The sequence below is a fragment of the Eptatretus burgeri genome, chromosome 7 (assembly GCF_056783735.1).
Source record: "Eptatretus burgeri isolate ZD-2024b chromosome 7, Ebu_testis_v1, whole genome shotgun sequence".
Classification (NCBI taxonomy): Eukaryota; Metazoa; Chordata; class Myxini; order Myxiniformes; family Myxinidae; genus Eptatretus; species Eptatretus burgeri.
This window is the reverse complement of record NC_140967.1, coordinates 59,794,275-59,816,667: the sequence shown is the minus strand read 5'-3', so window position 1 is coordinate 59,816,667 and position 22,393 is coordinate 59,794,275. Positions and strand designations below refer to the sequence as shown.

Sequence of the window (22,393 nt, the reverse complement as noted above, 5' to 3'; positions counted from 1 at the left end):
AGCGTGTGCAAATAAATGTGGAATTAAAGAAATTTATTTCTTTGATTAAATTATTTCCTGCAAAACTCCCCAATAAACCCCGATCATTGGCGAAGTGATTGTCGTCATCGTGCGATATAAACAACTGCTCGGTGCTCGTCGGGTGAAATTCAAAATAAACCCATCATACCAGCATACCAGAAAGAAAAAAATAATCAGTAGATATACCGAGCTGTGATAGTGTGATACCAACAATGAACAAATCGAAGAAAGGTGTTCACAATCTTTAATACGTTACATGGACAACATGATTTAATTTTAAAAAATAGCTCCGCAAAGCGGGCGTAACCCCTCAGCCCCTTGACGCAAACCAATTTCAAGATGGTGGCCATATTGAAAATCGCAGCACGCCGATTTTCGAAAGGAACCTTCCTCTACTCAACCCCAACACACCCAGCAAAAATGAATTTAATCGGACAAGGCGTTCTCGAAATTGACGGAAACTAATTTCAAGATGGCTGCCATGGCGGCCACAGTGAAAATCGCAGCATGCCCATTTTGGAAAGGAACCTTCTTCTACTCAACCCCATTATACCTCACCAGAATAAAATCAATGCGTGAAGCCGTTCTCAAGTTATTGTCCGGAAACCAAATTCAAGATGGCTGCTCTAGCCGCCATATTGGATATCGGATCGCGCTGAATATCGAAAGGAACCTTCCTCTCAACACCCCCATTATATCACACAAAAATGAAATCAATAAGTCAAGCCATTCTCAAGTTATTGTCCGGAAACCAAATTCAAGATGGCTGCCCTAGCCGCCATATTGGATATCGGATTGCGCTGAATATCGAAAGGAACCTTCCTCTAAACACCCCCATATCACACAAAAATGAAATCAATAAGTCAAGCCGTTCTCAAGTTATTGTCCGGAAATCAAATTCAAGATGGCTGCCCTAGCCGCCAAATTGGATATCGGATTGTGCTGTATATCGAAAGGAACCTTCCTCTAACCACCCCCATTATGCACCCATGAAAATAAAATCAATCTGTCAAGCCGTTCTCAAGTTATTGTCCGGAAACCAAATTCAAGATGGATGCCCGAGCCGCCATATTGGATATCGCATCGCACTGATTATCGAAAGGAACCTTCCTCGACCCAGCCCCAACACATACTGCAAAAATGGATTTAATCGGATAAGGCGTTTTCCTCAAAATTGACGGAAATCAATTTCAAGATGGCTGCCATGGAGGTCACATTGAAAATCGCAGCGCGCCCATTTTCGAAAGGACCCTTCCTCTACTCAACCCCAACACTCCCTGCAAAAATGGATTTAATCGGACAAGGCATTCTCCTCAAAATTGATGGAAACCAATTTCAAGATTGTGGCCATATTGAAAATCGCAGCAAGCCCATTTTCGAAAGGAACCTTCCTCTACTTAACCCCAACACACCCTGCAAAAATGGATTTAATCGAACAAGGCGTTCTCCTCGAAATTGACGGAAACCAAAAGTTGACAGACGGACGGACGCCCGCCCGGACAACACCTATGACAATACCCTTAGCCAATTCGGGCTGAGGGGTAAAAAGCTCTGATGGACTGGGCTACACCTGGAACAGTGGAACGTATGACGTCAAGACATATCAGGGAGTACGTACAGTGGGTTTTAACTTTTAACCCTCAGCATCTGCGCACCATTCAAGCAATCATGTTTTTCTTGCCCCCATGGCTGGTTTTAAAGCAATTGCCAATTGGTCATTATTTTATATGAATCGGGTATGCTTCAGAAATCCTGTGCCGAATCCGATATCTGAGATACCGGTACAGTGTTCCGAGATAGTCATACCGGTGCAGCGATAGCGATGGGTATTGATTCTCGACAAGTGTCAATTACCATTACTGATCTCCCTTTAAAACAAAATCATTTTAAATACCAAAAGGGTACTCAAGTAGAGCACATACCTCCACCACGTAATGCCTGATCCACGAGAACATATTGGGCCCAATACAGTTTTGAAACATCATGCTATTAAAATAAATAATTATCATATCCAGATTCAGATCTTCACCAAAATCGAATCGATTCTTCCTTGTCACACACCCAAGGTGTCCACCAAGTTTCGTTTGAATCTGTCCCCAACCTTTTGAGATATTGTGCTATATATCATTTTTGGCCCTTTCTCTCAATAGTGAAGAATCGCTGAAAAAACATTATTGTTATCGGATCCGGATCTTCACCAAAATCTAATCAGTTCGTCCATATCACACACACAACCTGCCCATTAAATTTCATCCGGATCCATCCACAACTTATTGAGATATCCTGCACAAAGACAGACAGAAAAACAAGAAGAAGACGTCGTGCAGAGCATGATACTTGCAAAATCCATAAAACAAATTGGACCTCAAAAATAATTGCTGGTTGAACTTAATGACCAAATATGCAACTCCTCTTCAAATTTCAAGTCAATCGGATGAAAAATTAAAATTGTAGAAATTTGGTCTATGTTGACCTCAAAAATAATTGGTGGTTGATTTCAATGACCTGATTTGCAAATCCTCTTCAAATTTCAAATCAATGGGATGAAAAATGAGGATTTTAGAAATATCACCTAAGTTGTTGACCTTTGGCCTATGTTGAGCTTTTGACCCCAAAAACAATATCCTCTTCCTTATGACAAATTACACCATGAAGTGAAGTTTCGTGAAGATTGGCTTAACACTTCGATTTCTAGTGCGGTTATAATATAATATAATTAATAGGCTGCCACTCAACGATTTAATTCATAACCACACTAGAAATCGAAGTGTCAACATCACCGTCATACCGAAGGAAAAAAAAAACCAGGGAGTCTGGAACACTGACGCTAACCATTACCTCGATGCGTTTCGACTTATGAATAACGTACAAGTAACGTGTGTCGACGTGTGTCAACAATCGCGTAATGTGCCTACAACTTATGGCCAGCGTATGCGGAAACGTGTGTCATACGCCGAGAAATTTTCAACATGCTGAAAATTTCTCGACGTACTCGGCGTATGACGACGTATGCCAGCGTACTCCAACGTATGCCAGCGTACTATGACGTATGCTGGCGTGCTCTTAACGTATACAAAACTTACCCATAACGTATTCGACGTGTGCCAGCTTAGTTTGGCAAATTTTTCATATGTCGGCATACGCTGGCTAAAACGTCAAGGTGTGACAGCGGCTTCACACTTCGATGTCTAGTGCGGTTATAATTTGAATCATCGAGCCACAGCCTATTAATAGCCTACGCCACGTGATCGTCGGCGATACGCTGCCGCGCTATGCATAAGTTAGACTATCATTGGGCATAAGTTGTGAACGCCGACAACACGCTCAGCATTTGTTGGTATAAGTTATCTATATGTGATTGAAACGTTCTGTGTACGTTACTAATACGTTATGCATATGTCCAACACGTTATTATATGCCCAAAACTTAAAAAAACATCAATAGTTCAGCGTACGCCAGCGTTTTACATACATTTTGATACCTTGCCATACGCTGGCTAAAACGGCAAGGTGCGACAGCCCCTTTCGCGGCGATATTATGACGTAAACTTTTTTTTCTCGGAAGAATTTCCAAAATCAGAGATGGTTACTGCCTGTGCATGGGCTTTCTGCATATACATGGCAAGTTTCACGAAGATCCGATGAAAACTCTGGGTTGTGAAACAAAAAATGTCAAAAAATAGGAATGATGTCATAAAAATTGATATGACGTCATAGTGATGTATCATATGCGCGGTAATTAATCTCTGTTAATGCCCTGTTCGATTCCTGCAAGCAGAATTCAAAAAGCTTGCCGAGTTTCGGAGATAATTTTTTAGACAATTTCCATTAGCGGAGATATTTTGACGTCATAACTGTTTTTTAGGAGACGTTTTCAAAACTGGAGATGGTTACTGTCTGCGCAGGATATTTTACATATATATGCTAACTTTCAATGAAAACTGTAAGCTGTGAAACAACAAAAAAGTCCACAAGAAGAAGCAGAACAACAACGTGAGTAAGACTTAGAGATCCTCCACGAGGATCTAAAAACTCATGCCGGGATGGAATCTCACACCCCCCCCACCCCCCACCAAAAAAAAAACAACACACAAGGTAAGAATGACACCACCATCTTTTTATGGATTGCCATCATGGCATCTTTTGAGTCTCAATTAAACAACAAATAAAATACTGTACACAATGAAACCAACAAACACATCTCCCTCCCAAATAGGTATTTTCATACAATTCATACAACCCTCCCTCTTCATACAATTGTTACTGTTGCCACACAGTTGGATTGCCATCATGGCATCTTTTGAGTCTCAATTCAACAACAAATAAAATACTGTACACAATGAAACCAACCAACACAACAAATACACATCTCCCTCCCACATAGGCATCTTCATACAATTGTTACTATTGCCACACAGTCACTGATGACAACGATGTAAAACGAATGTCGTGAAGGCAATCCCTAAAACGCGGGTTGAGAGACACAATGTTGTAACTGCATTTTTGGCGGGGTTGAATAAAATGGCTCTCATGTCTTTCAACACCATATTTCGCGGGTTGAGAGACAATGTTGTAACTGAAAATTTCCCATTTCCTGCAAATCGCGAATGAAAGATAAATATGGTGTTGAAAGACATGAGAGCCATTTTATTCGGTTTCGCCAGAAATGCAGTTACAACATGATGTCTCTCAACCCACGAAAAGGATTGTGGTCATATTGCAAGTCATTTCGACCTTGTTTGGTTGTTTTGGGGGATTTCCTCCAGACATGTTTTTTCATTTTTACCTTCGCCATCTAAGGTGGAAGTAAAGGTAGTTATATTTTCACCTCTGTCTGTCTGTTTGTTACTTCCGAAAATTGTAGATTTTTCAAGTACAGTATTGTGGAACCCCGGCATTCTTGGATTCCACATTCGTGGACCCTGCATATTTGCGATTTATAAAATGTGACCTGCTTCTACATTAGCGCTTCGAGGTTTTTTTGCACTTCAGGACTGGTCTCCTATATCTACTGCCGCAGGTATTATTTTTTCCTGGGAATTCATTCACAGAAACCTGCTCTCTCTTATGCAGAGATTCATCCCATCCTCCTGCGATTGTCTCTCTGAATCCTGGGGTGAGGCAGTGGCTTTAAAACAACTTGCATTCTCCTCCTGGAAGGCATATTCAACCAAAGACACCAGATCATTCCACAAAGCCCACAACAAGTGTGTGTTTACTCTCAGGAGAGCCAGAAACCAATATATGTCCAATCTCAATAATGAGCTTTCATATTTGTCTCCTTACTAAAAAACCTGGTGGTGCCTTGTCAAGTCCATCTCAGGTGTGTGCTCCCCTTCCATCCCTTCCCTCTCTTCAAATGGCACCACAGCAAACTCTGCTCGTGAGAAGGCTGAATGCCTCAATTGTGTGAATATTGTGCTGTGCTGTGCTGTGCTGAATATTGTGCTCAATTGTGCTGAAAAATATTCTCAGGAAAAAATAGCATTCCTTTCCTGCAGTAATTCTCTGCAGACGACTGCAGTATGACCGTGTACCAACTATAATATATGAGAGTACTACTGTCATGTATTACAGGATATGCTATAGCTCTAACTGGAGCATGTTTGCCTGGGTTTGCGTCCCTAAACTCTGCCTCTCTGTACCCATCCTTCCCAGTTGTACCCAACTGCTCCTGAATTATGTCTTTTGCACCCAAAAAGGTGGAAAAGTTTCTGGCAACCCTAAACTTTGACTCTGCAAATGGACAGGAGGGCATCGGCTCACGCGTCCTGAAAACCTGCTCTGCAGCTCTTGCGCTTGCTGTCTGTTCTTTTCACCCTGTCATGTATCAGAGGTCATCTTCCATCCCCTTGGAAATCAGCCAACATCACAGCATTGCATAAGAAGCTGCAAAATACAATCCCCTAAACTACAGACCAATTAGCTTATTTCCAATCATCAGCAAGGTCATGGAATCCATAATCGCAGTTGACATAAAATAATTCCTTTTCTCCAACAACCTCAGTTCAGATCATCAATTCAGATTCAGACCTGGTCATTCTACCTTTACTTGAACATGCTGCTTCCACTCTTCCAACAATGGATGGAGGTCCTCAATATCAGATATGAGATAAGGGCAATCTCTCTGGACATATCTCGAGCTTTTGACATGGGCTGGCACCCTGCCCTGCTCACCAAATTATCTTCTTATGGCATCCAAGGTCGATGGCTTTTCTGTCTTCTACCGTCTCCTCTCCGGTCTCGCCCCCCCCCCTGCTCTGTCTGCGATGTCCCCCAACTCCCTCATATTTCCGCAGGGCGCTCAAGGTGCGCCAGCAGCCCCCTCTGGTAAAACTACCAAAATCACGAATCACTGCTCACCTTCACGCTTTCATTCCTCTTTTTTCCCGCCTTTCGAATAAACTCCCACACTCCTCAATTCCATTCTTCCCTCCAGGTCTTCAAAACAGCTGTTCACCACCACCTCTTATCTTCCCCCATCCAAAACCACGATCTTTTCTACCCCCGTTAATCCACCCCAAAACCACCTCCTCTAAATTCCCTGCCTTCCTTCCTGAAAGTCCCTGAGGTGTCCATGTTGTATACCCCGTGTTCCCCGCCCCATCCCTCTCCCTTCCACAGATCTAATGCCTCTGTTCCCCACTGTTTTGTTCTTCCCTCTCCCGCTCCTCTTGTCTCCTGCCCCCCTTGTTGTGCGTTGTGTGTTAGCTCTCATACGAGACTGGACAATGTATACATAAAACAAACAAAAAAACATGGCTTCCACACCACATGACCTTTGTCATCATTATCATATGGTGAAAATCTCTTGTCAATCGGATAAGCAGTTGCAGAAAAATCTAAGAAAATTAGCATCCACACCACATGACCTTTGTCATAATTATCATTATAACATTCTACATGAGTAGTCGCACATATGGTGAAAATCTCTTGTCAATCGGATAAGTGGTTGCAGAGAAATCAAAGAAAATTAGCATGGACTGACAGACATAAGGACAATCCAAAAACATAATGCCTCCACAGACTTTGTCAGCAGAGGCATTAAAAAAAGCTTTGAGAATCATCACTATCAGTCGACAATTCGTGGTGGCACAGAAACTAGCTATGACTGGTGGTTTTTCTTGTCAAATGGAATAGTCAGGAAAATATGATTCATTCATTGTTTGCACAAATAGTCAAGACTAGCACATAGAGCCAGGATGATACAGTAAGTATTGGTCGACATTTCCTGCCCAGGTGGCAATTCGTTGGAACCTTTGATAAATGGAGCAAATACTACTCAATACCAATAAGAATCAATGACAGATTTTTCATCGTCAATCACGGTGGCCATGTCACTTGAAAGCAGTGCACTCCATTTCCCCTCCTTCACAGTCAAGACCCAATCATTCACAAACATATCCAGTGATAACTCACTTTCACAATCACCATTTTCGTTTAAAGTTACCATTGTGATAGTTTACTCATGCAGATCTTGTCACGATATGGCTGACTAGTTTATATTCCATAAGATATGGCCAGGGAGGCTATGGTGGGTCAGTTTCAACCCTGTATATTGTTACTTTTCTCCACAACTTTGAATATTCACAGCAACTTTAGTCAATACATCAACAAAGGCTTGCCCATTTCATTTTATCATAAATAATTGGGGAAGGAGGGGTGGGGGGTGTGGCTAAGAATGGAGGAGCTAAATATTTTGTCTGCCCCCCTTCCAACAGGAAAAGTGTAAATGGACAGACATCAGTACAAAGAATTACTGAAATGTATATGACGAATTATATATCGATTCACTTTGGATCCACGTCAAGTTCATTAGTGTTGAGTGTGATAAAGTAAGCAAAGTATTTGCGATAAAAGCAGTTCAGAAAGAGAAAGCCACACGTGCCAAATGTTTTTCAACATTGTGCCGACACGGACTCGAGTAATCACCCGATGCTGATGCTGCGCCAAACAAGCCAATTTACAATCACATGTTTAATTTGCCATGCACACGAGGTACAAACACCAAAAACTTCTTGATAACTTCAATAGGGAAGCTTTAATAACACTTTGATGCATTTCACATAGCTGAAGTGAAATAAATTGGCAGGAGGAAACAAAGTACAACAAAACCCCAACATGATATTGTACACAAGGAAGTCTTAGCATTTGTGTATTTTTCATTTGTGTATTCACTTACAATTGTAAACAAATAATCCTTCTACTTCTCATTTAATAAAGCACAACATGGGCCAATATTTTTGGTGACCAGTATCTCATCAGCTCTGTATTTCCATTAAGATTGTTGGACAAACCATCTGACAAAACAGTTGAGGCTGTGATGTATAACAATGGCAAGTGGAATCTGCAGTAACATTGAAAACTTGAACATCCCTCATGACATTCCTGAGTCTATTCTATTTATTGGGAGATAAAAAATAAAATAAAAAGCATTCCTTCAACATTCTTTAAGGAAAAACAGACTCAACTGTTGTTTTTATTTGTATTTTGAAAAAAATATATACAACTCAGAAGCAACACTCAAACAGACCACATTTCCTTTGTTTTGGACTGCAAAAGCAAACATCTGATCTTAAGGCAAAGCATATAAAGAACAATGACATGTGCTTTATCATGTATGAACGTAAGGTAAAACTTATTTCAATATGTCAAATTTTTAACATCAAAAGTTTAGTTTCAAACAGAATGATAATAAACACATTTAATCAATATTACAATCCCAATGTGTGGCCAATGAAGTAAATAACATCAAAAACAGATCACTTTATATTCCAGTACATCTTTCCTTCATTCAAAGTATATTGTTTTATTTCCATACACGGTAATTTATCAACATATGGTGAAAGGGTTTTGAAAAAGGAAAAATAATCTTGTGTCAAAACTAAATACTGGTTGTAAATACATACGTTTTCAAACAATAACAACAAAATAAAGTTTATGTCGTGTACTTGTGGCAATGGAAAATCTGTGCCATCATTTTCAATAACCGTATTCATCAAACCCATTTACTCCAAATGAGGATGACAAAACCTAGCCAGTGACATTTTTTTTCTTGTGAAATGAGTTTGTAATTTTTCGTTATTCCCTCCATTGTGCACAAGGTAATTTGGGGGAAAGCAGCATACAGTCCCTCGTATTCACAATGGCATTACCTATCAAGTACAAACCAATTGAATGTTTAGCAAGGAGAAACATCGTATGCCGATCAGCCGTCCTATGTTTTGCCATGAGGGAAAGATTTATGTACAACCAAATTGATGCTCCATTTTTGTGACAAACCATATTTTGTTTCTCAACAGCTCGAGTGCCTTTTCCTCATTATATATTAAAGGCTGGCACTTTATCTCAACATGTGGATTAGTCATGTCTTTACTATAACAACATTAAATGTGAACAAAAGGGGGAAATTACCAATCAAGTCACGAACCAAAACCTAACGTGAATTAAAACAGGATATTTTGAAAGCTGACAGGTTTGTATATGTGCATGGGCTGATCACCGAATTCAAGGGCAAATACATGGCATTGAAGCATGAAAGTGATGTTATTTCAAAGAAAGGCAAGTACACATTACATGAGACCAAAAAAGGGTTTCAAAAAAAAAATAAAAAAGGTAAACTAAGCCACATAAAGGAAGTCAAACTTTTGTCATGTATAAGCATGGTCATGTCATACAAGCATAAATGCAAGGCTTAAAAGTGGCCAGGTGATACTCAAAACATAATTTATCAGATGAAAAGCAACAACAGGCATTATATGCCACCTTAAAAGAAGGAAAAAAAAATAGATATCACAGGAGCCTGAGGAACACTTCCTGACCATTAATTCGGTTTCTGTTGCGAACTCTAACAGCCAGGGCTGCTTGTTCTGGACTTTCAAAATTAACAAGTGCACGACATGATTGTGTGGGATGCCAGGGATCACCTCTTTGTAGATGGATAGAATCTGCAATAATGTGATGGCCTTTAAAGAAATCCATAATCTGCTGAATATTCACCGTCAAAGGCAAGTTTCCCATTTGAACTAGTGTTGGCCCAGATGGCAAATTCTTGTGACACTCATTATGATTACCAGGAACTTGATTTTTAAGCGTTGGAGAATCACCTACAGCTTTAGCCCACTGAAAATCTCGCCTGGGCATCAGCTTCTCCTTTTGTTCACAAACTTGGCCATGGGGCACCTTCAAAAATTTTTCCTCATTGAATATTTTGAAGAGGTTCTTAAACTGAACAATGTCTGCATTTTCAACACTGGGTTTCACCAATCCTTGATTTCCAAAATTCATATTGTTGCCAGAAGCATTAGCTTTTACTTTATGTGTGTTTTCCTGGGCAAGTGCCGAAATTTTCTTCTTGTCCAATTTTCCAAGTAACGTCTCTATCTGAAGCTGCAGTTCTTTCTGTGACTCATGAGATTTTAAACCTTGAGGAGGCATCACATCCTTCTTCGTTTCTATCATTATATTGGAGGCTGTATTTCTGGTTGTGCCTTTCTTGTTAATATATGGAGTTATTGGTGGAACCACAATAAATGGCATTGAGTCAGAGCCATTTAGAAATTGAAGAGTCCGGTTTGCAGTCATCTGTGGATGGTTAATTTGTTGAAACAAGTATGATACAAAAGGTTGCGACATTACCAAAGGCTGTTGCGATGGAGGAGGGGGTGGAATAAAAGGAGGCAGTGGAAGAATAGGAGGCGGTGGTGGAAGAAGAGGAGGCGGTGGTGGAATAAAAGGAGGCAGTGGAAGAATAGGAGGCGGTGGTGGAAGAAGAGGAGGCGGTGGTGGAAGAAAAGGAGGCGGTGGTGGAAGAAGAGGACAAGGTGGTGGAGGAAGAGGAGGGGGAGGAGGAAACGAAAAATGTGGGTGTGAAAAAACAGAACTTGGTTTTAAGTGAGGTTTTCCAGTAATAAAAGTAGGGGCATGTATTCTTTTTCTTAAACAATGTGCATCAGTGCATGCTACTTGAGACTTGTCACACATATAGCGCCTGCACCTATTATATATATTGCTGACGATTGGAATCAAGCTCACCAGCTGACCAGCCAGTTTCTTGCCTTGGAGAAGTTGAGCAACTGAAACCAGTTCTTCAGAGATGAATGCCACCAAGGCTTCAACGTCATTATCTTTCGAGATTATTAGGACGTTGTCCTCTGAAACTCCAAACTCTTCAAAAAAAATTTGCACTTCGTTCTTGCTGACATACTTTGGGAGATTTTGCACAAGCAGACACTTTTTACTGAACTTCCTCAACTCATTTTCTTCATTGGTCTGAAGTTCTACCATTTTCTGTCTCATCATATTCTTGGAAAGAGATTGAACCAAAATTTGCTGATTGCCAAGGTGCTGCCCTGAGCGACTGAGAGCGATTAAACAATCTGCATGTGTGGCCAACTCAACAAATGCTTCCATAAATGCTCCTGCATTCCTTAGATGCACTGGCTGAACTACAGACAGTTTGTTAAAGAACCACAACAACATATCTTTATCAGTGTAGCTGGGCAAACCAGTGACATGTACACAGAGTTCAAGAGGTGATTGCAATTCTTCATAGCTGGATGGGACATTGCATCCTGTTAAATGCAAATCCTTTGAGGAAAGATGTTGTGAATTTGAACGGTCGCGATGGGGAGAACGACTGCTATGGGGAGAACGGCAGCGATGTGGAGAACGGCCGTGACGTGGAGAACGGCTGTGGCGTGGAGAAAGGGCGCGGAGCGGAGAAAGGGCGCGGCGCGGAGAAAGGGCGCGGCGCGGAGAAAGGGCGCGGCGCGGAGAAAGGGCGCGGCGCGGAGAAAGGGCGCGGCGCGGAGAAAGGGCGCGGCGCGGAGAAAGGGCGCGGCGCGGAGAAAGGGCGCGGCGCGGAGAAAGGGCGCGACGCGGAGAAAGGGCGCGACGCGGAGAAAGGGCGCGACGCGGAGAAAGGGCGCGACGCGGAGAAAGGGCGCGACGCGGAGAAAGGGCGCGACGCGGAGAAAGGGCGCGACGCGGAGAAAGGGCGCGACGCGGAGAAAGGGCGCGACGCGGAGAAAGGGCGCGACGCGGAGAAAGGGCGCGACGCGGAGAAAGGGCGCGGAGCGGAGAAAGGGCGCGACGTGGAGAACGGTCATGACGCAATGAGCAAGATTGCAGTTGAGCTGATGCATTCTGATGTGCGTTGTTCCATTCATTCTGAGTTGCTGGATACACTTGTATTTTGTACCTCCTCCTACTGTGGCTAATATACTTGCCATGTTGTTGCATTCCAGCAATTGCATCACTTGGTGTTGCAAAACATACATAAGCTGTTCGAAAACACTCCCCTTGTTGACGCTCATTCAAAATCACACAATCCACTTTCAAATTATCAAATAAATAATAAACATCATTATCATCTACATTTGATGGGAGACCACAGATCAGGACATACAAATCATCTGCAACATCAAGGGGCAAAGAGGAGTTTTCAGAAGGTAACTTAATTTCTTGCTCATCTAACAATTCCCAATTCCGTAATGTACTTAAAATTCTAACATCGTTTATTGAACTTTGACTGCTCTCCTCATTATGGCTCAACCCAACTCTACCATAATCAAGATTCATATCCTGAGAAATTGTGTTTTCTTCTTTCCTGTTAAATTCTTTCCTTTTGAGAACATCATACTGAACACAATTTTCTCTTAATGTGCTGTCTTTGCTCATGCTATCATGATGTGTCTTCTGGACACCTTTACCCATCCTGCTGCGATCTGCAGGCAGTGCTGGTGCCTGGGAGAATGTACCATCGATGCAAGGCTTCAACGTTTTGGTTTCTTTCAAATATTTTGGAACACTGGACTTGAGGGAAAGTTTCAAGTTGAGATTTGCAGGCTTTATAAGAGCCTGTGGGTTGGACATACTGCTAGATTCATTGCATTCAGTACTTTTTAACTCCAGAGCTGGGCAATTTATTGTGGAATAACATTTCTCAAGATCAATTACATTTTGTCTACTTCTTACAAGACTTCCCTGCTGAAGGACAATATTATCATCAGAAGCTTTCATATCATTTTCTCTAAGTCTATTCGAAATCCCTCTGTCCCCAGGTGAGTCCAATCTTTCACTGTTTTTTGACCATGCCGATGTAAATTCAGGAAAAGTATAACCAACACCATCCACTCCAAGATGACCAAGTCCTCCAGTACTTGCATTCAAGTCCAGATCCCTGGAGCCAGTTGGTGTCTGATTCCCATGCTGCGCTGTTCCCAGAGGGAAAACTTCCTGCAGCAGCATCCTTTGTGGGTTGGGCACCTGTTGTTGAGTTACAAGTGGAGATCTAGAACATGAAGGTGTAGATGAGATGTCATTTCTTGGTAAAACCATTGGTCCAGAGTTACCTGCCTCTCCCAATTGTCCAAATGGCAAATGATGCTCACCAGAAAAATACGCATCATGTTGAATGGCTGGAAGCAACCTTGGGCCATCTTCCCTACCACTCCGGGTTGTCATAATGTTCGACAAATCTCCCTCAGAACTTGAAAGTGTCCATTTAATGGCACTCAGCATTTCAGACTTGCTGCTAAGCAGCAGCCAGATCCTCGATGCCATCATCATGCCTCTGTTGCGCATCATGGCAAGGCGAGCATCATCATTGCTCTCAAAAGTGACGTATGCCTCTCCAAGCTTCCCTCCAATTATGTGCACTCCTCCTGGAGGGACAGCAAGACCCGTAAAGAAACGGCGGATATCCATTGCGCATGCCGCATCGGGCAGTCCTTCCATTCGAATGATCACCGCCATGGTAGAGCACTCCGCTGATACTGGATTGTACACGTGCGTACCCAAAAAAAAATGCACACAAGAGCAAATACAGATGGGGGATAGGGACACAAGGGGAGAGGAAATTTGAATGAGGTGTTACGTAATAAGTTGTTAGCATTAATATCTGTAGCCATGAAAGGGGGAAAAGTTTTTTAAAAAACAAACAAAAAAAACGACTCTTAATTGAACCAATTGCTGCAAATAGTCGTCAACAGCAAAAGAACATCACCACCACGTGATAAGTGCTTTACACAAGTGTAAGGCTTTTTCGTAAGTCGGGTCATCTTTACTTCAACGATAAAAACACGCACAACGAGAAGGGCAACTGGGAGAGCACATACCTCTGCCACACAATACCTGATCCAGTGCAACATATTGGGCCCAATTTTTTTTAATATCATGTGACATATCGTTTTTGGCCCCATCACTCAATCGCAAATAATCACTTAAAAAACGCAAAAAATAAAAGAATAAAAATATCTATTTGTCCTCATCACCGCCAACCTGTCCACCAAGTTTCGTCTGAATCAGTCCATAACTTTTTGAGATATTGTGCGATATATCAGTTTTAGCACTTTCACTGAATGGTGAAGAATCACAAAAAAAAAAGAAATCGGATCTGAATCTTCACCAAAAATTTAATCAATTCGTCCTTGTCACACACCCAACCTGACCAGCAAATTTCATCTGAATCCATCCACAATTTTGAGATGTTGTGCTATATATCGATTTTGGCCCCATCTCTCAATGGTGAAAAGGCACTTAAAAAATTCTCATGTCCAGATCCGAAACCGGATCTTCACCAAACGAAAATCAATTCATCCTTGCACTCAAAACCTGCCCACAAAATTTCATCCGATTCCGTCCACAACTTTTTGAGATATCCTACACACAAACAAACATGAAAAATCACACATAGAGCAAAACGAAGCAAAACAGAACAAAGTATCACGGCACTCAGTGGAGCGCATACCTCCGCCAAGTTGAACAGTTTACGTTTTGTATCCCACTGATGGGCTGGATGTGAACCAAAATCGAATCAGCTTGTTGGTGTCACCGAAGCAACTCATCTCCTTAGTTGTGTCATAACTCATCCATAGCTTTTTGGCATAACATGACATGTATACTCTACTGGTCAAAAGTTTCAGAATACCCCTATTTTTCAGTTTTTACTGAAATTTAAGCAGTTCAAATCCAGTGAATAACCCGAAATGGTACGAAGATAAGCGATAAACTGCCAGAGGTTAAAAAAAGTTAAGGTTACCAAAAACTGAAAAATGATGTAAATTTCAGAGTTGTTAAAAAGGCCCTTTTCAGGGAACAAGTAATTAGCCCATTTGCTGAGGGGGTTTTCATGTGCATGAAATGTACCCTCAGTTACCCTTCATTTTTTTGAAGTAGACCATGTATATAGACAGAAAAGCGAGGGTAGACATCTGGTAACCTGGCGATAACTGAGAAAATGACATCTTGTTAACATGCCCTCCGCGACAAAATCCAGACCAAAAATTATGGGCAGGGGAAATGAAAATTGATGAAACCTTGCCACTATTAGTCACAGAATAACAAATGACCCCCAAAAGAAAGGTATGGATTCCCTTAATTCAACAAAAAACAAATTTGCAAATATGTTAATCAGTGACGTCATCAGAGGTCAAAAGGTCATGAAAAATGTGTGCAGGTGAAAATTTGACCAGACCCTAAGCTGTCTCAGATTTTGGGCACATGGAAGGTGGTTTAGCACCTGTTTGGGTTCTAGGTATTTGGCAGAGGGTTTAGGAGAAAAATGATATGCAGTAAACCATGCCAGTACCTTTCTAAAGCTCAGTGTATGAAACTAAAAGTAATGTATTTTTAAAACAGATTTTTATGGCGTTATTTAACGTAACAGGTTGGGGACATATCAAAGAGCTGTAACTGCAACCAATTTGCACAGGAATACAAATGAACCATCAGATTAGATGCACTGACCTGTCTTTAATTAAGTTAATTCCCATTAATTAATTAACTTAATTACATTAAATATGTAAATGAGTGACGTCACACGATGGTTAAGGTTCTGACGAAGTTCTCATGAAAACTGAATAACAGCCAAGAAGCCAACACTTCAGACACACAATGCTCATTGATGAATAGATTTATTGTCTCTAAAGTTAAAAATATAAATTACAATAAATTGACATTGAATTGTAAATTAAATAAATTACATAACTAATTGAAGACCACAAGGGGAAAACCAGAGATGTCAGGATAAGTCAATTTTGAAGAACCTGAAAAACAAAGTTTCAAGACTTTGGTGGACTGTTTAATAACTGTCATATAGATTTCTTTTCCAGTAAAAGGAAGAGTGATCATTGGCCGATCAAATTAAGCAAGTAGCATTTGCCAAGCTTCTGTGTTATTTAATTTAAGAGCAAAGAACGAATAAATGTTGCAAACTGACATCACTGGTTATTCCCTTGTTTAATAATTTCCATGCAATTTTAACCCAGGATGTGTAGCAAATTCATGCTTGTTGGTTATTAGCATACATTACATGAATTTGGTGATCACAGATTATTTTTTTCAACATTAAACGGTCATTGTTTTTTTGTTTGATTGGTGTTCAACGCCATACTCAAGGGTATTTCGCTTATATGACGACGGATTCTCCATTTCTTACTCCGTACTACTTAATATGATGGAAAACCGGGAGGAAACCAAGGATAAACCACCCCCGCGATAGCTGAAGTCACCTCATGTGACTCCCTCATATACCAAAGCAGGTTGATTGGGCGGTGGGTACATCGAATGACGATGGGTACTCAGACACGCTAACCATTAAGCCACGGCATGGGTCCCATAAAAGTCACAATAAAGGTTTGACCAAGCTTGAACCACGATATGCACCAACTACGGAGCCCATGATATAACCAAATAGGCCATTGTAGTGCTCAGAGTTTATGCTATGATAGTTTTACAACCTTTTATAACTTAGTTTCTCAACTCTGAATATTATGATGGAACAGTTAACATGAACAACGCAGAAAGCCAATCTCATCCGAGTGAAAACTTTAATTTTAATACTTTGCAGAACACAAAACCTGTGATCAAAAATAATAGATCCATGATATAACCAAATAGGCTATTGTAGTGCTCAGAGTTTATTCTGTGAAAGTTTTACAACCATTCATTTTTTTGTTTCTCAACTCTGAATATTATGGTGGAACAGTTATCATGAATGAAAGGGAGATAACCAGGAGTAAAGTACTGACAACTCTGGGTTTCTACTTGTTCAGCTTTGACAACACTTGTTTTTTCATTGCACGGCTAAACTTTATACCATATAAATTATGTGACACCCCTGGTTATTTTTTAAAGTAATATTGTGAGAGGAAACCTTATGTTGCCAACTATTGGCAGGTGCAATAACCCTGAAATTTATAAAAAGTGACATCACCGGTTTTCCCCTTGTGGTCTTCAATTAATAACATAGATTTCTTGCTTCCATTGGTAGTTGAAATACAAGGAAGCCTCGACATCTTGCCATGCAAACTATGATTAATTAAATGATTAGAAATCATAAAATTATTAGTTATGAATCATAATAACTCAGTTTTCCATATCTGTTTTCATGAAAATGATGAACATGAAAATGAAAATGATATTCATTTCACATGTGTACATGCACATTAGACCCATAACTGCATATCAGAGAAAGGGAGCATATACAGAACTTTGTTTCATACCCATTTGTTTGAACGACTAAACCTTGCGTCATGTTGATATTTGTGCATGAACAGTCAGCTGATGCCTGTAGGTAGGTCATACATGTAGTAAAGTATGTGCAATGTCCCAACACTCAGGCACACCCAGCTGGATTCTTACAACTTGATGTCATATCCTGAAACTATCTGCTTTGGCATTTGCAGAATCTGCAGCATGGTAGTCCATTGCTTCTACATCCACATCTGTGGGTTGCACACTTCATGCAATTGCATTGCATCACATACTCCTCTGGGATTGGACATGTTCCTATTTCTGGTACAAGTAAATCATCGTCTTCTTTGAACCCATATGAGGTCGGCTGAAGAGTATTTGGCTCGGCCAGAAGAGATATCATCCGATACGTTGCATAGAATGATCTAAGAATGTGATTCCTAATGGGATGGCTTGGAGGTGGAAGTTGTTCAAGACAGACGCCCTTTCTTGAATGGTAGATTTGGATCCTTAGCTGATTCATCGTCTTGCAGGTGGTTTCCTTTTTTAGTACCTGTGTAAGGTATTCTTCACTCCTTTCGAGTAAAGTGTCTATGTTCGGATCATTTGCATTCAATCCGAATCCCTTCAAGTACGGGGCAGGGTTCACTTTCAAGGCTGCCGGTTTCGTTCCCACCTTGCTTGTGTAATCACATCCGGTTAAGGTATGTACAGCAGGTAATACTTTGCACAAGTCTGCTCCTACCGTCAAAGCCAGTGCATGTATGGGAATGTAACGTGTTGATTCGCCTACACCAGCCTTGACCCACAGTTCTTGAAGACCATTTGACTGGTATACTTTCCAGTATTACATCATCAATATGCATACATCAGTATCCGGAGACAGCACCACAATTCTGCGAGTTCCATGTTTTACAGCATGCATTGTGTGTGGAACAATTCGGCCATCTGCCTCTTCTATATCAAAGCATAGCTCTGGGACTTCAAAAGAATGCCCGCTATCTGCTAAGTGGCATGGTCCTGCTGTTTCCCCTTTTATGTGGCTTGCATACAATTTAACCTTTGACTTTGCATTGGTGGCTTGTTCAATGGCCTGCTGATGAAGCAACATCTGAAGTTTTTGCTTGTTGTGACCTGATGACCCAAACCTGTTCATTTCAACAGGTAAGGGTGTTTCTAGGTTGATCATGTTTAGCTCGATAGGGGCAATCATTTGGCGTCGTTTCCTTTCAGAAACTTTGATTGACATTTCCACGTAGGAATCAAACACTAGGTCGATTCAATTGACACCCTTTGCAGCATTGTGAATATAGTTGTGTATTCACACAGAATTCGCCAAAGGTGTTGGCCTCCTTGGCGTTCATCTTGTGCACATTGGCCATCATATCAGCGATGAATGTTGTATGTACATTGTCTGCCGTGGATGGTTCTTTCTGATTCTGTTTACCAAGGGACTTCTCTAATTCCTGAACAAGTGCACTTTTGACAGCTTTCTTCATCATTCCCTCAGGATCAAACAAGTATGACGACAGTGCCAACTGTATTGTAGTAGGCCTTCCATTGAGTTTCCCCAGGCCCATGCAACTTCCACCAGATGTTGCTGATAGCTACGTTCTTTCTGGGTCACCAATGTACTCTTGGCTTTTCCATCCTTTTTGTCTTGTGGATGCTCATAAAGGTCTGCAGATTTGTTCGGTGAATCGTCGAAGATAACCGCAAGGTCTTTTCTACCAGACGCTGCTTTCGGAACATGTTATATGCTGCAGAACCGATATCTTTCACTTTCAGCAGCTGAGTACTGATATCATCTGTCATCACCTCTTGGGTGAGGATATTGTGGAGTTTCAATTCCATGGGTGCAATTTGGAATGGGTTCTCATTCCTCTCAATTACATCCATGATTGCTTGTACATTCCTCTCTGAGCTGGTCGTTTCACTCTTGTTGAAATTGTGATTGACAACAGTCATAAGCAGTGATATTTACCCCACTAATCTCTCGATGGAGGCTACTTATGGCTAGCATCTCATGGTAGATGAGCTCCCACATTGCCACAAACTGTTTCTTTCTAGAATTGCCAATTATGCCCGAAGTACCTTTTTGAGACTTGTTGATGGTCTGTTCCAGGGCAATGTCTGCTCCAACTGCTTTGAAGTGACCTTTTGTTCGCTGCACAGCAAACTTTCTCTCCATGAATGCCTGGTGTACCTCAGGAGCTGTTTCTGGAAGATTGTGCATGTCCTCGAGATAGAGTGAGCACCACCTCAGATAATTAGTTGAATCAAAGGCACAAAGATAGGTAGTAAGGCTTGGACAGTCTGTTTGTGTAGAATCCAGTTACCTTCACGATCGCTGCGAATGAGATGCTCCAGTATTGACATGAGTTGAATGAAAGTGTCCCAGTACTTGAATGTCTCACACCTGCTACTATTCTCGAGGATGAACTGATCAAAATCAACAGCAAGAGATTTGCAGCCTACGTGAAATTCGTTCAGCAACTTCTGGCTTTCTTGTTGATCTTTTTGTGCAATTCGTTCTTTCAGTTTCACGAGTATGCTCAGCTGTTCACCATATTGGGTTGGATCATTCTGTTTGAAGAACTTAGCGAACTCCAAGCGCACCAAATCTGTTTTAAAAATACATTACTTTTAGTTTCATACACTGAGCTTTAGAAAGGTACTGGCATGGTTTACTGCATATCATTTTTCTCTCAAACCCTCTGCCAAATACCTAGAACCCAAACAGGTGCTAAAATACCTTCCATGTGCCCAAAATCTGAGACAGCTTAGGGTCTGGTCAAATTTTCACCTGCACCCATTTTTCATGACCTTTTGACCTCTGATGACGTCGCTGATTAAAATAGTTGAAAATAAATAATTTTGTTGAATTAAGGGAATCCATACCTTTCTTTTGAGGGGTCATTTGTTATTCTGTGACTAATAGTGGCAAAGTTTCATCAATTTTCGTTTCCCCAACTCCTAATTTTTGGTCTGGATATTGTCACGGAGGGCATGTAAACAGATGTCATTTTCTCAGTTATCGCCGGGTTACCAGATGTCGACCCTCGCTTTTCTGTCGATATACATGGTCTACTTCCAAAAAATGAACGGTAACTTCGGGTAAATTTCATGCACACGAAAACCCCGTCAGCTAAAGGACTAAATGGGTTAGCAACTGTAGCTGTTCTGCAGCAATGGAAGTTAATTAAGCCTTGAAAATTGATGCAAACAATTCCTACAGGTGTCCCAACTTTTGTTGATTAGTTACAAACCCTCTGTCTGTAAAAAAGCAGTGTTGGAACAGAATGTGTTGCTACACCATCTGAAGCATTATTTGCACAATATTGTACTGCAGGAAGTAGTATATTGCTATCATAATGGTGAGAACAAGACATAGCCTGGTGTTGGCGCAGTGGTTAGGGCAGCGGCTTGGGATCCAAAAGGTCCCGAGTTCAAGCCCCGTTGAACCACTGAATTAATACACCAGGGGGTTGACTCAGCCTGTCATCCTTCCGAGGTCGGCGAAATGAGTACCAGTGTACTGGGCCGGTGTATACCCCGGTTAAAATAGGTGTACCATATCCCTGTGTCATAAGAGGCGACCAGGGTTGCGTCAGGAAGGGCATCCGGCGTAAAACATGTGATAAATCACTATGCGGATCATACGGATGATCCGCTGTGGCGACCCCTAACATGGGAGCAGCCGAAAGAAGAAGAAGAAGAATGGTGAGAACAAGACAATTAACAACGGAAGACAGACAGACCATAGAAACCCTTAAAAGTGTAGGTCTTTCCCTTGGAGAAATTGCAAAGAAGCCAAGGTGTCAGTGAGTACAGTTTCCCACACCATCAAAAGGCACTTGGAAACTGGAGGAAACTGACAGGAAGAGGTCTGGCAGACACAAAGCCACAACACAATCAGAAGACAAGTTTCTGAGAGTCAACAGCTTGCGTGATAGGCGGCTCACAGGACAGCAGCTTCAAGCACAGCTTAACACTGGTCGAAGTAAGGAAGTCTCAGTTTCAACTGTGAAGAGAATACTTCGAGCTGCAGGTTTGACAGGTCAAGTGGCAGCAAGAAAGCCATTGCTAAGATAGCAAAATAAGAAAAAGAGGCTTGCCTGGGACACGAAGCACCGCCAGTGAACTACTGAAAACTGGAAGAAGGTCTTATGGACCGATGAATCAAAATTTGAAATCTTCGGTTCATCACGCAGGGTTTTTGTACGCCGTCAAGGAAGCGAAAGGATGGTTCCTCAGTGTGTGACACCAACTGTCAAGCATGGAGGAGGAAGTGTGATGATCTGGGGCTCTTTTGCTGGATCCAGAGTCAGCAACTTACACAGAGTGACTGGCACCCTGAACCAAAAGGGCTACCACAGCATTTTGCAGTGCCATGCAATACCCACTGGTTGATGCCTAGTTGGTCAGGGGTTCATTCTACAGCAAGAAAACGACCAAAACATACTTCCAGGTTATGTCAGAACTACCTCAGAAGAAAAGAAGAAGAGGGTGGGCTTCAAATCATGGAATGGCCAGCACATTCTCCAGACTTAAACCCCATCGAGCTGGTTTGGGATGAAATGGACAGAAGGGTGAAATCAAAGCAACCTTCAAGTGCAACACATTTGTGGGAACCTCTGCAACAGTGTTGGGAAGAACTTTCCGAACAATATTTGATTTCCATTGTAGAAAGAATGCCATGAGTATGTTCGGCTGTTATATCTGCAAAAGGTGGCTACTTTGATGAGTCAAAAATTTAGATTAAATTTTGTTCAACAAAACAATTCTATGAATTATTTTTTATCTGCAATTGTTTATTTGTTTTATGCTTTAATTTAAGAGTATATTGAAACATTAAACTGCTTAAATTTCAGTAAAAACTGGAAAAATGGGGG

At 41.3% G+C, this 22,393-nt stretch overlaps 1 protein-coding gene across 10 annotated transcripts in view; it reads right to left on the bottom strand.

Moving 5' to 3' along the window:
* LOC147023351 (uncharacterized) overlaps positions 1 to 22,393 on the bottom strand; it is a 188,104-nt gene that overhangs the window by 104,598 nt on the left and 61,113 nt on the right. For 6 of the 10 annotated variants that reach the window (XM_085888681.1, XM_085888683.1, XM_085888679.1 and 3 more), the window contains one exon: positions 8,163 to 13,798. The exons of 3 other annotated variants lie outside the window; for them this stretch is intronic. In XM_085888681.1, coding sequence (XP_085744807.1) covers positions 9,813 to 13,778 — 3,966 coding nt within the window. In that variant the 5' untranslated portion in view covers positions 13,779 to 13,798 and the 3' untranslated portion in view covers positions 8,163 to 9,812. Of the gene's footprint in view, positions 1 to 8,162; positions 13,799 to 22,393 lie in introns of those variants that run through there. One more of the 10 variants, XR_015060158.1, reaches the window with a different exon arrangement.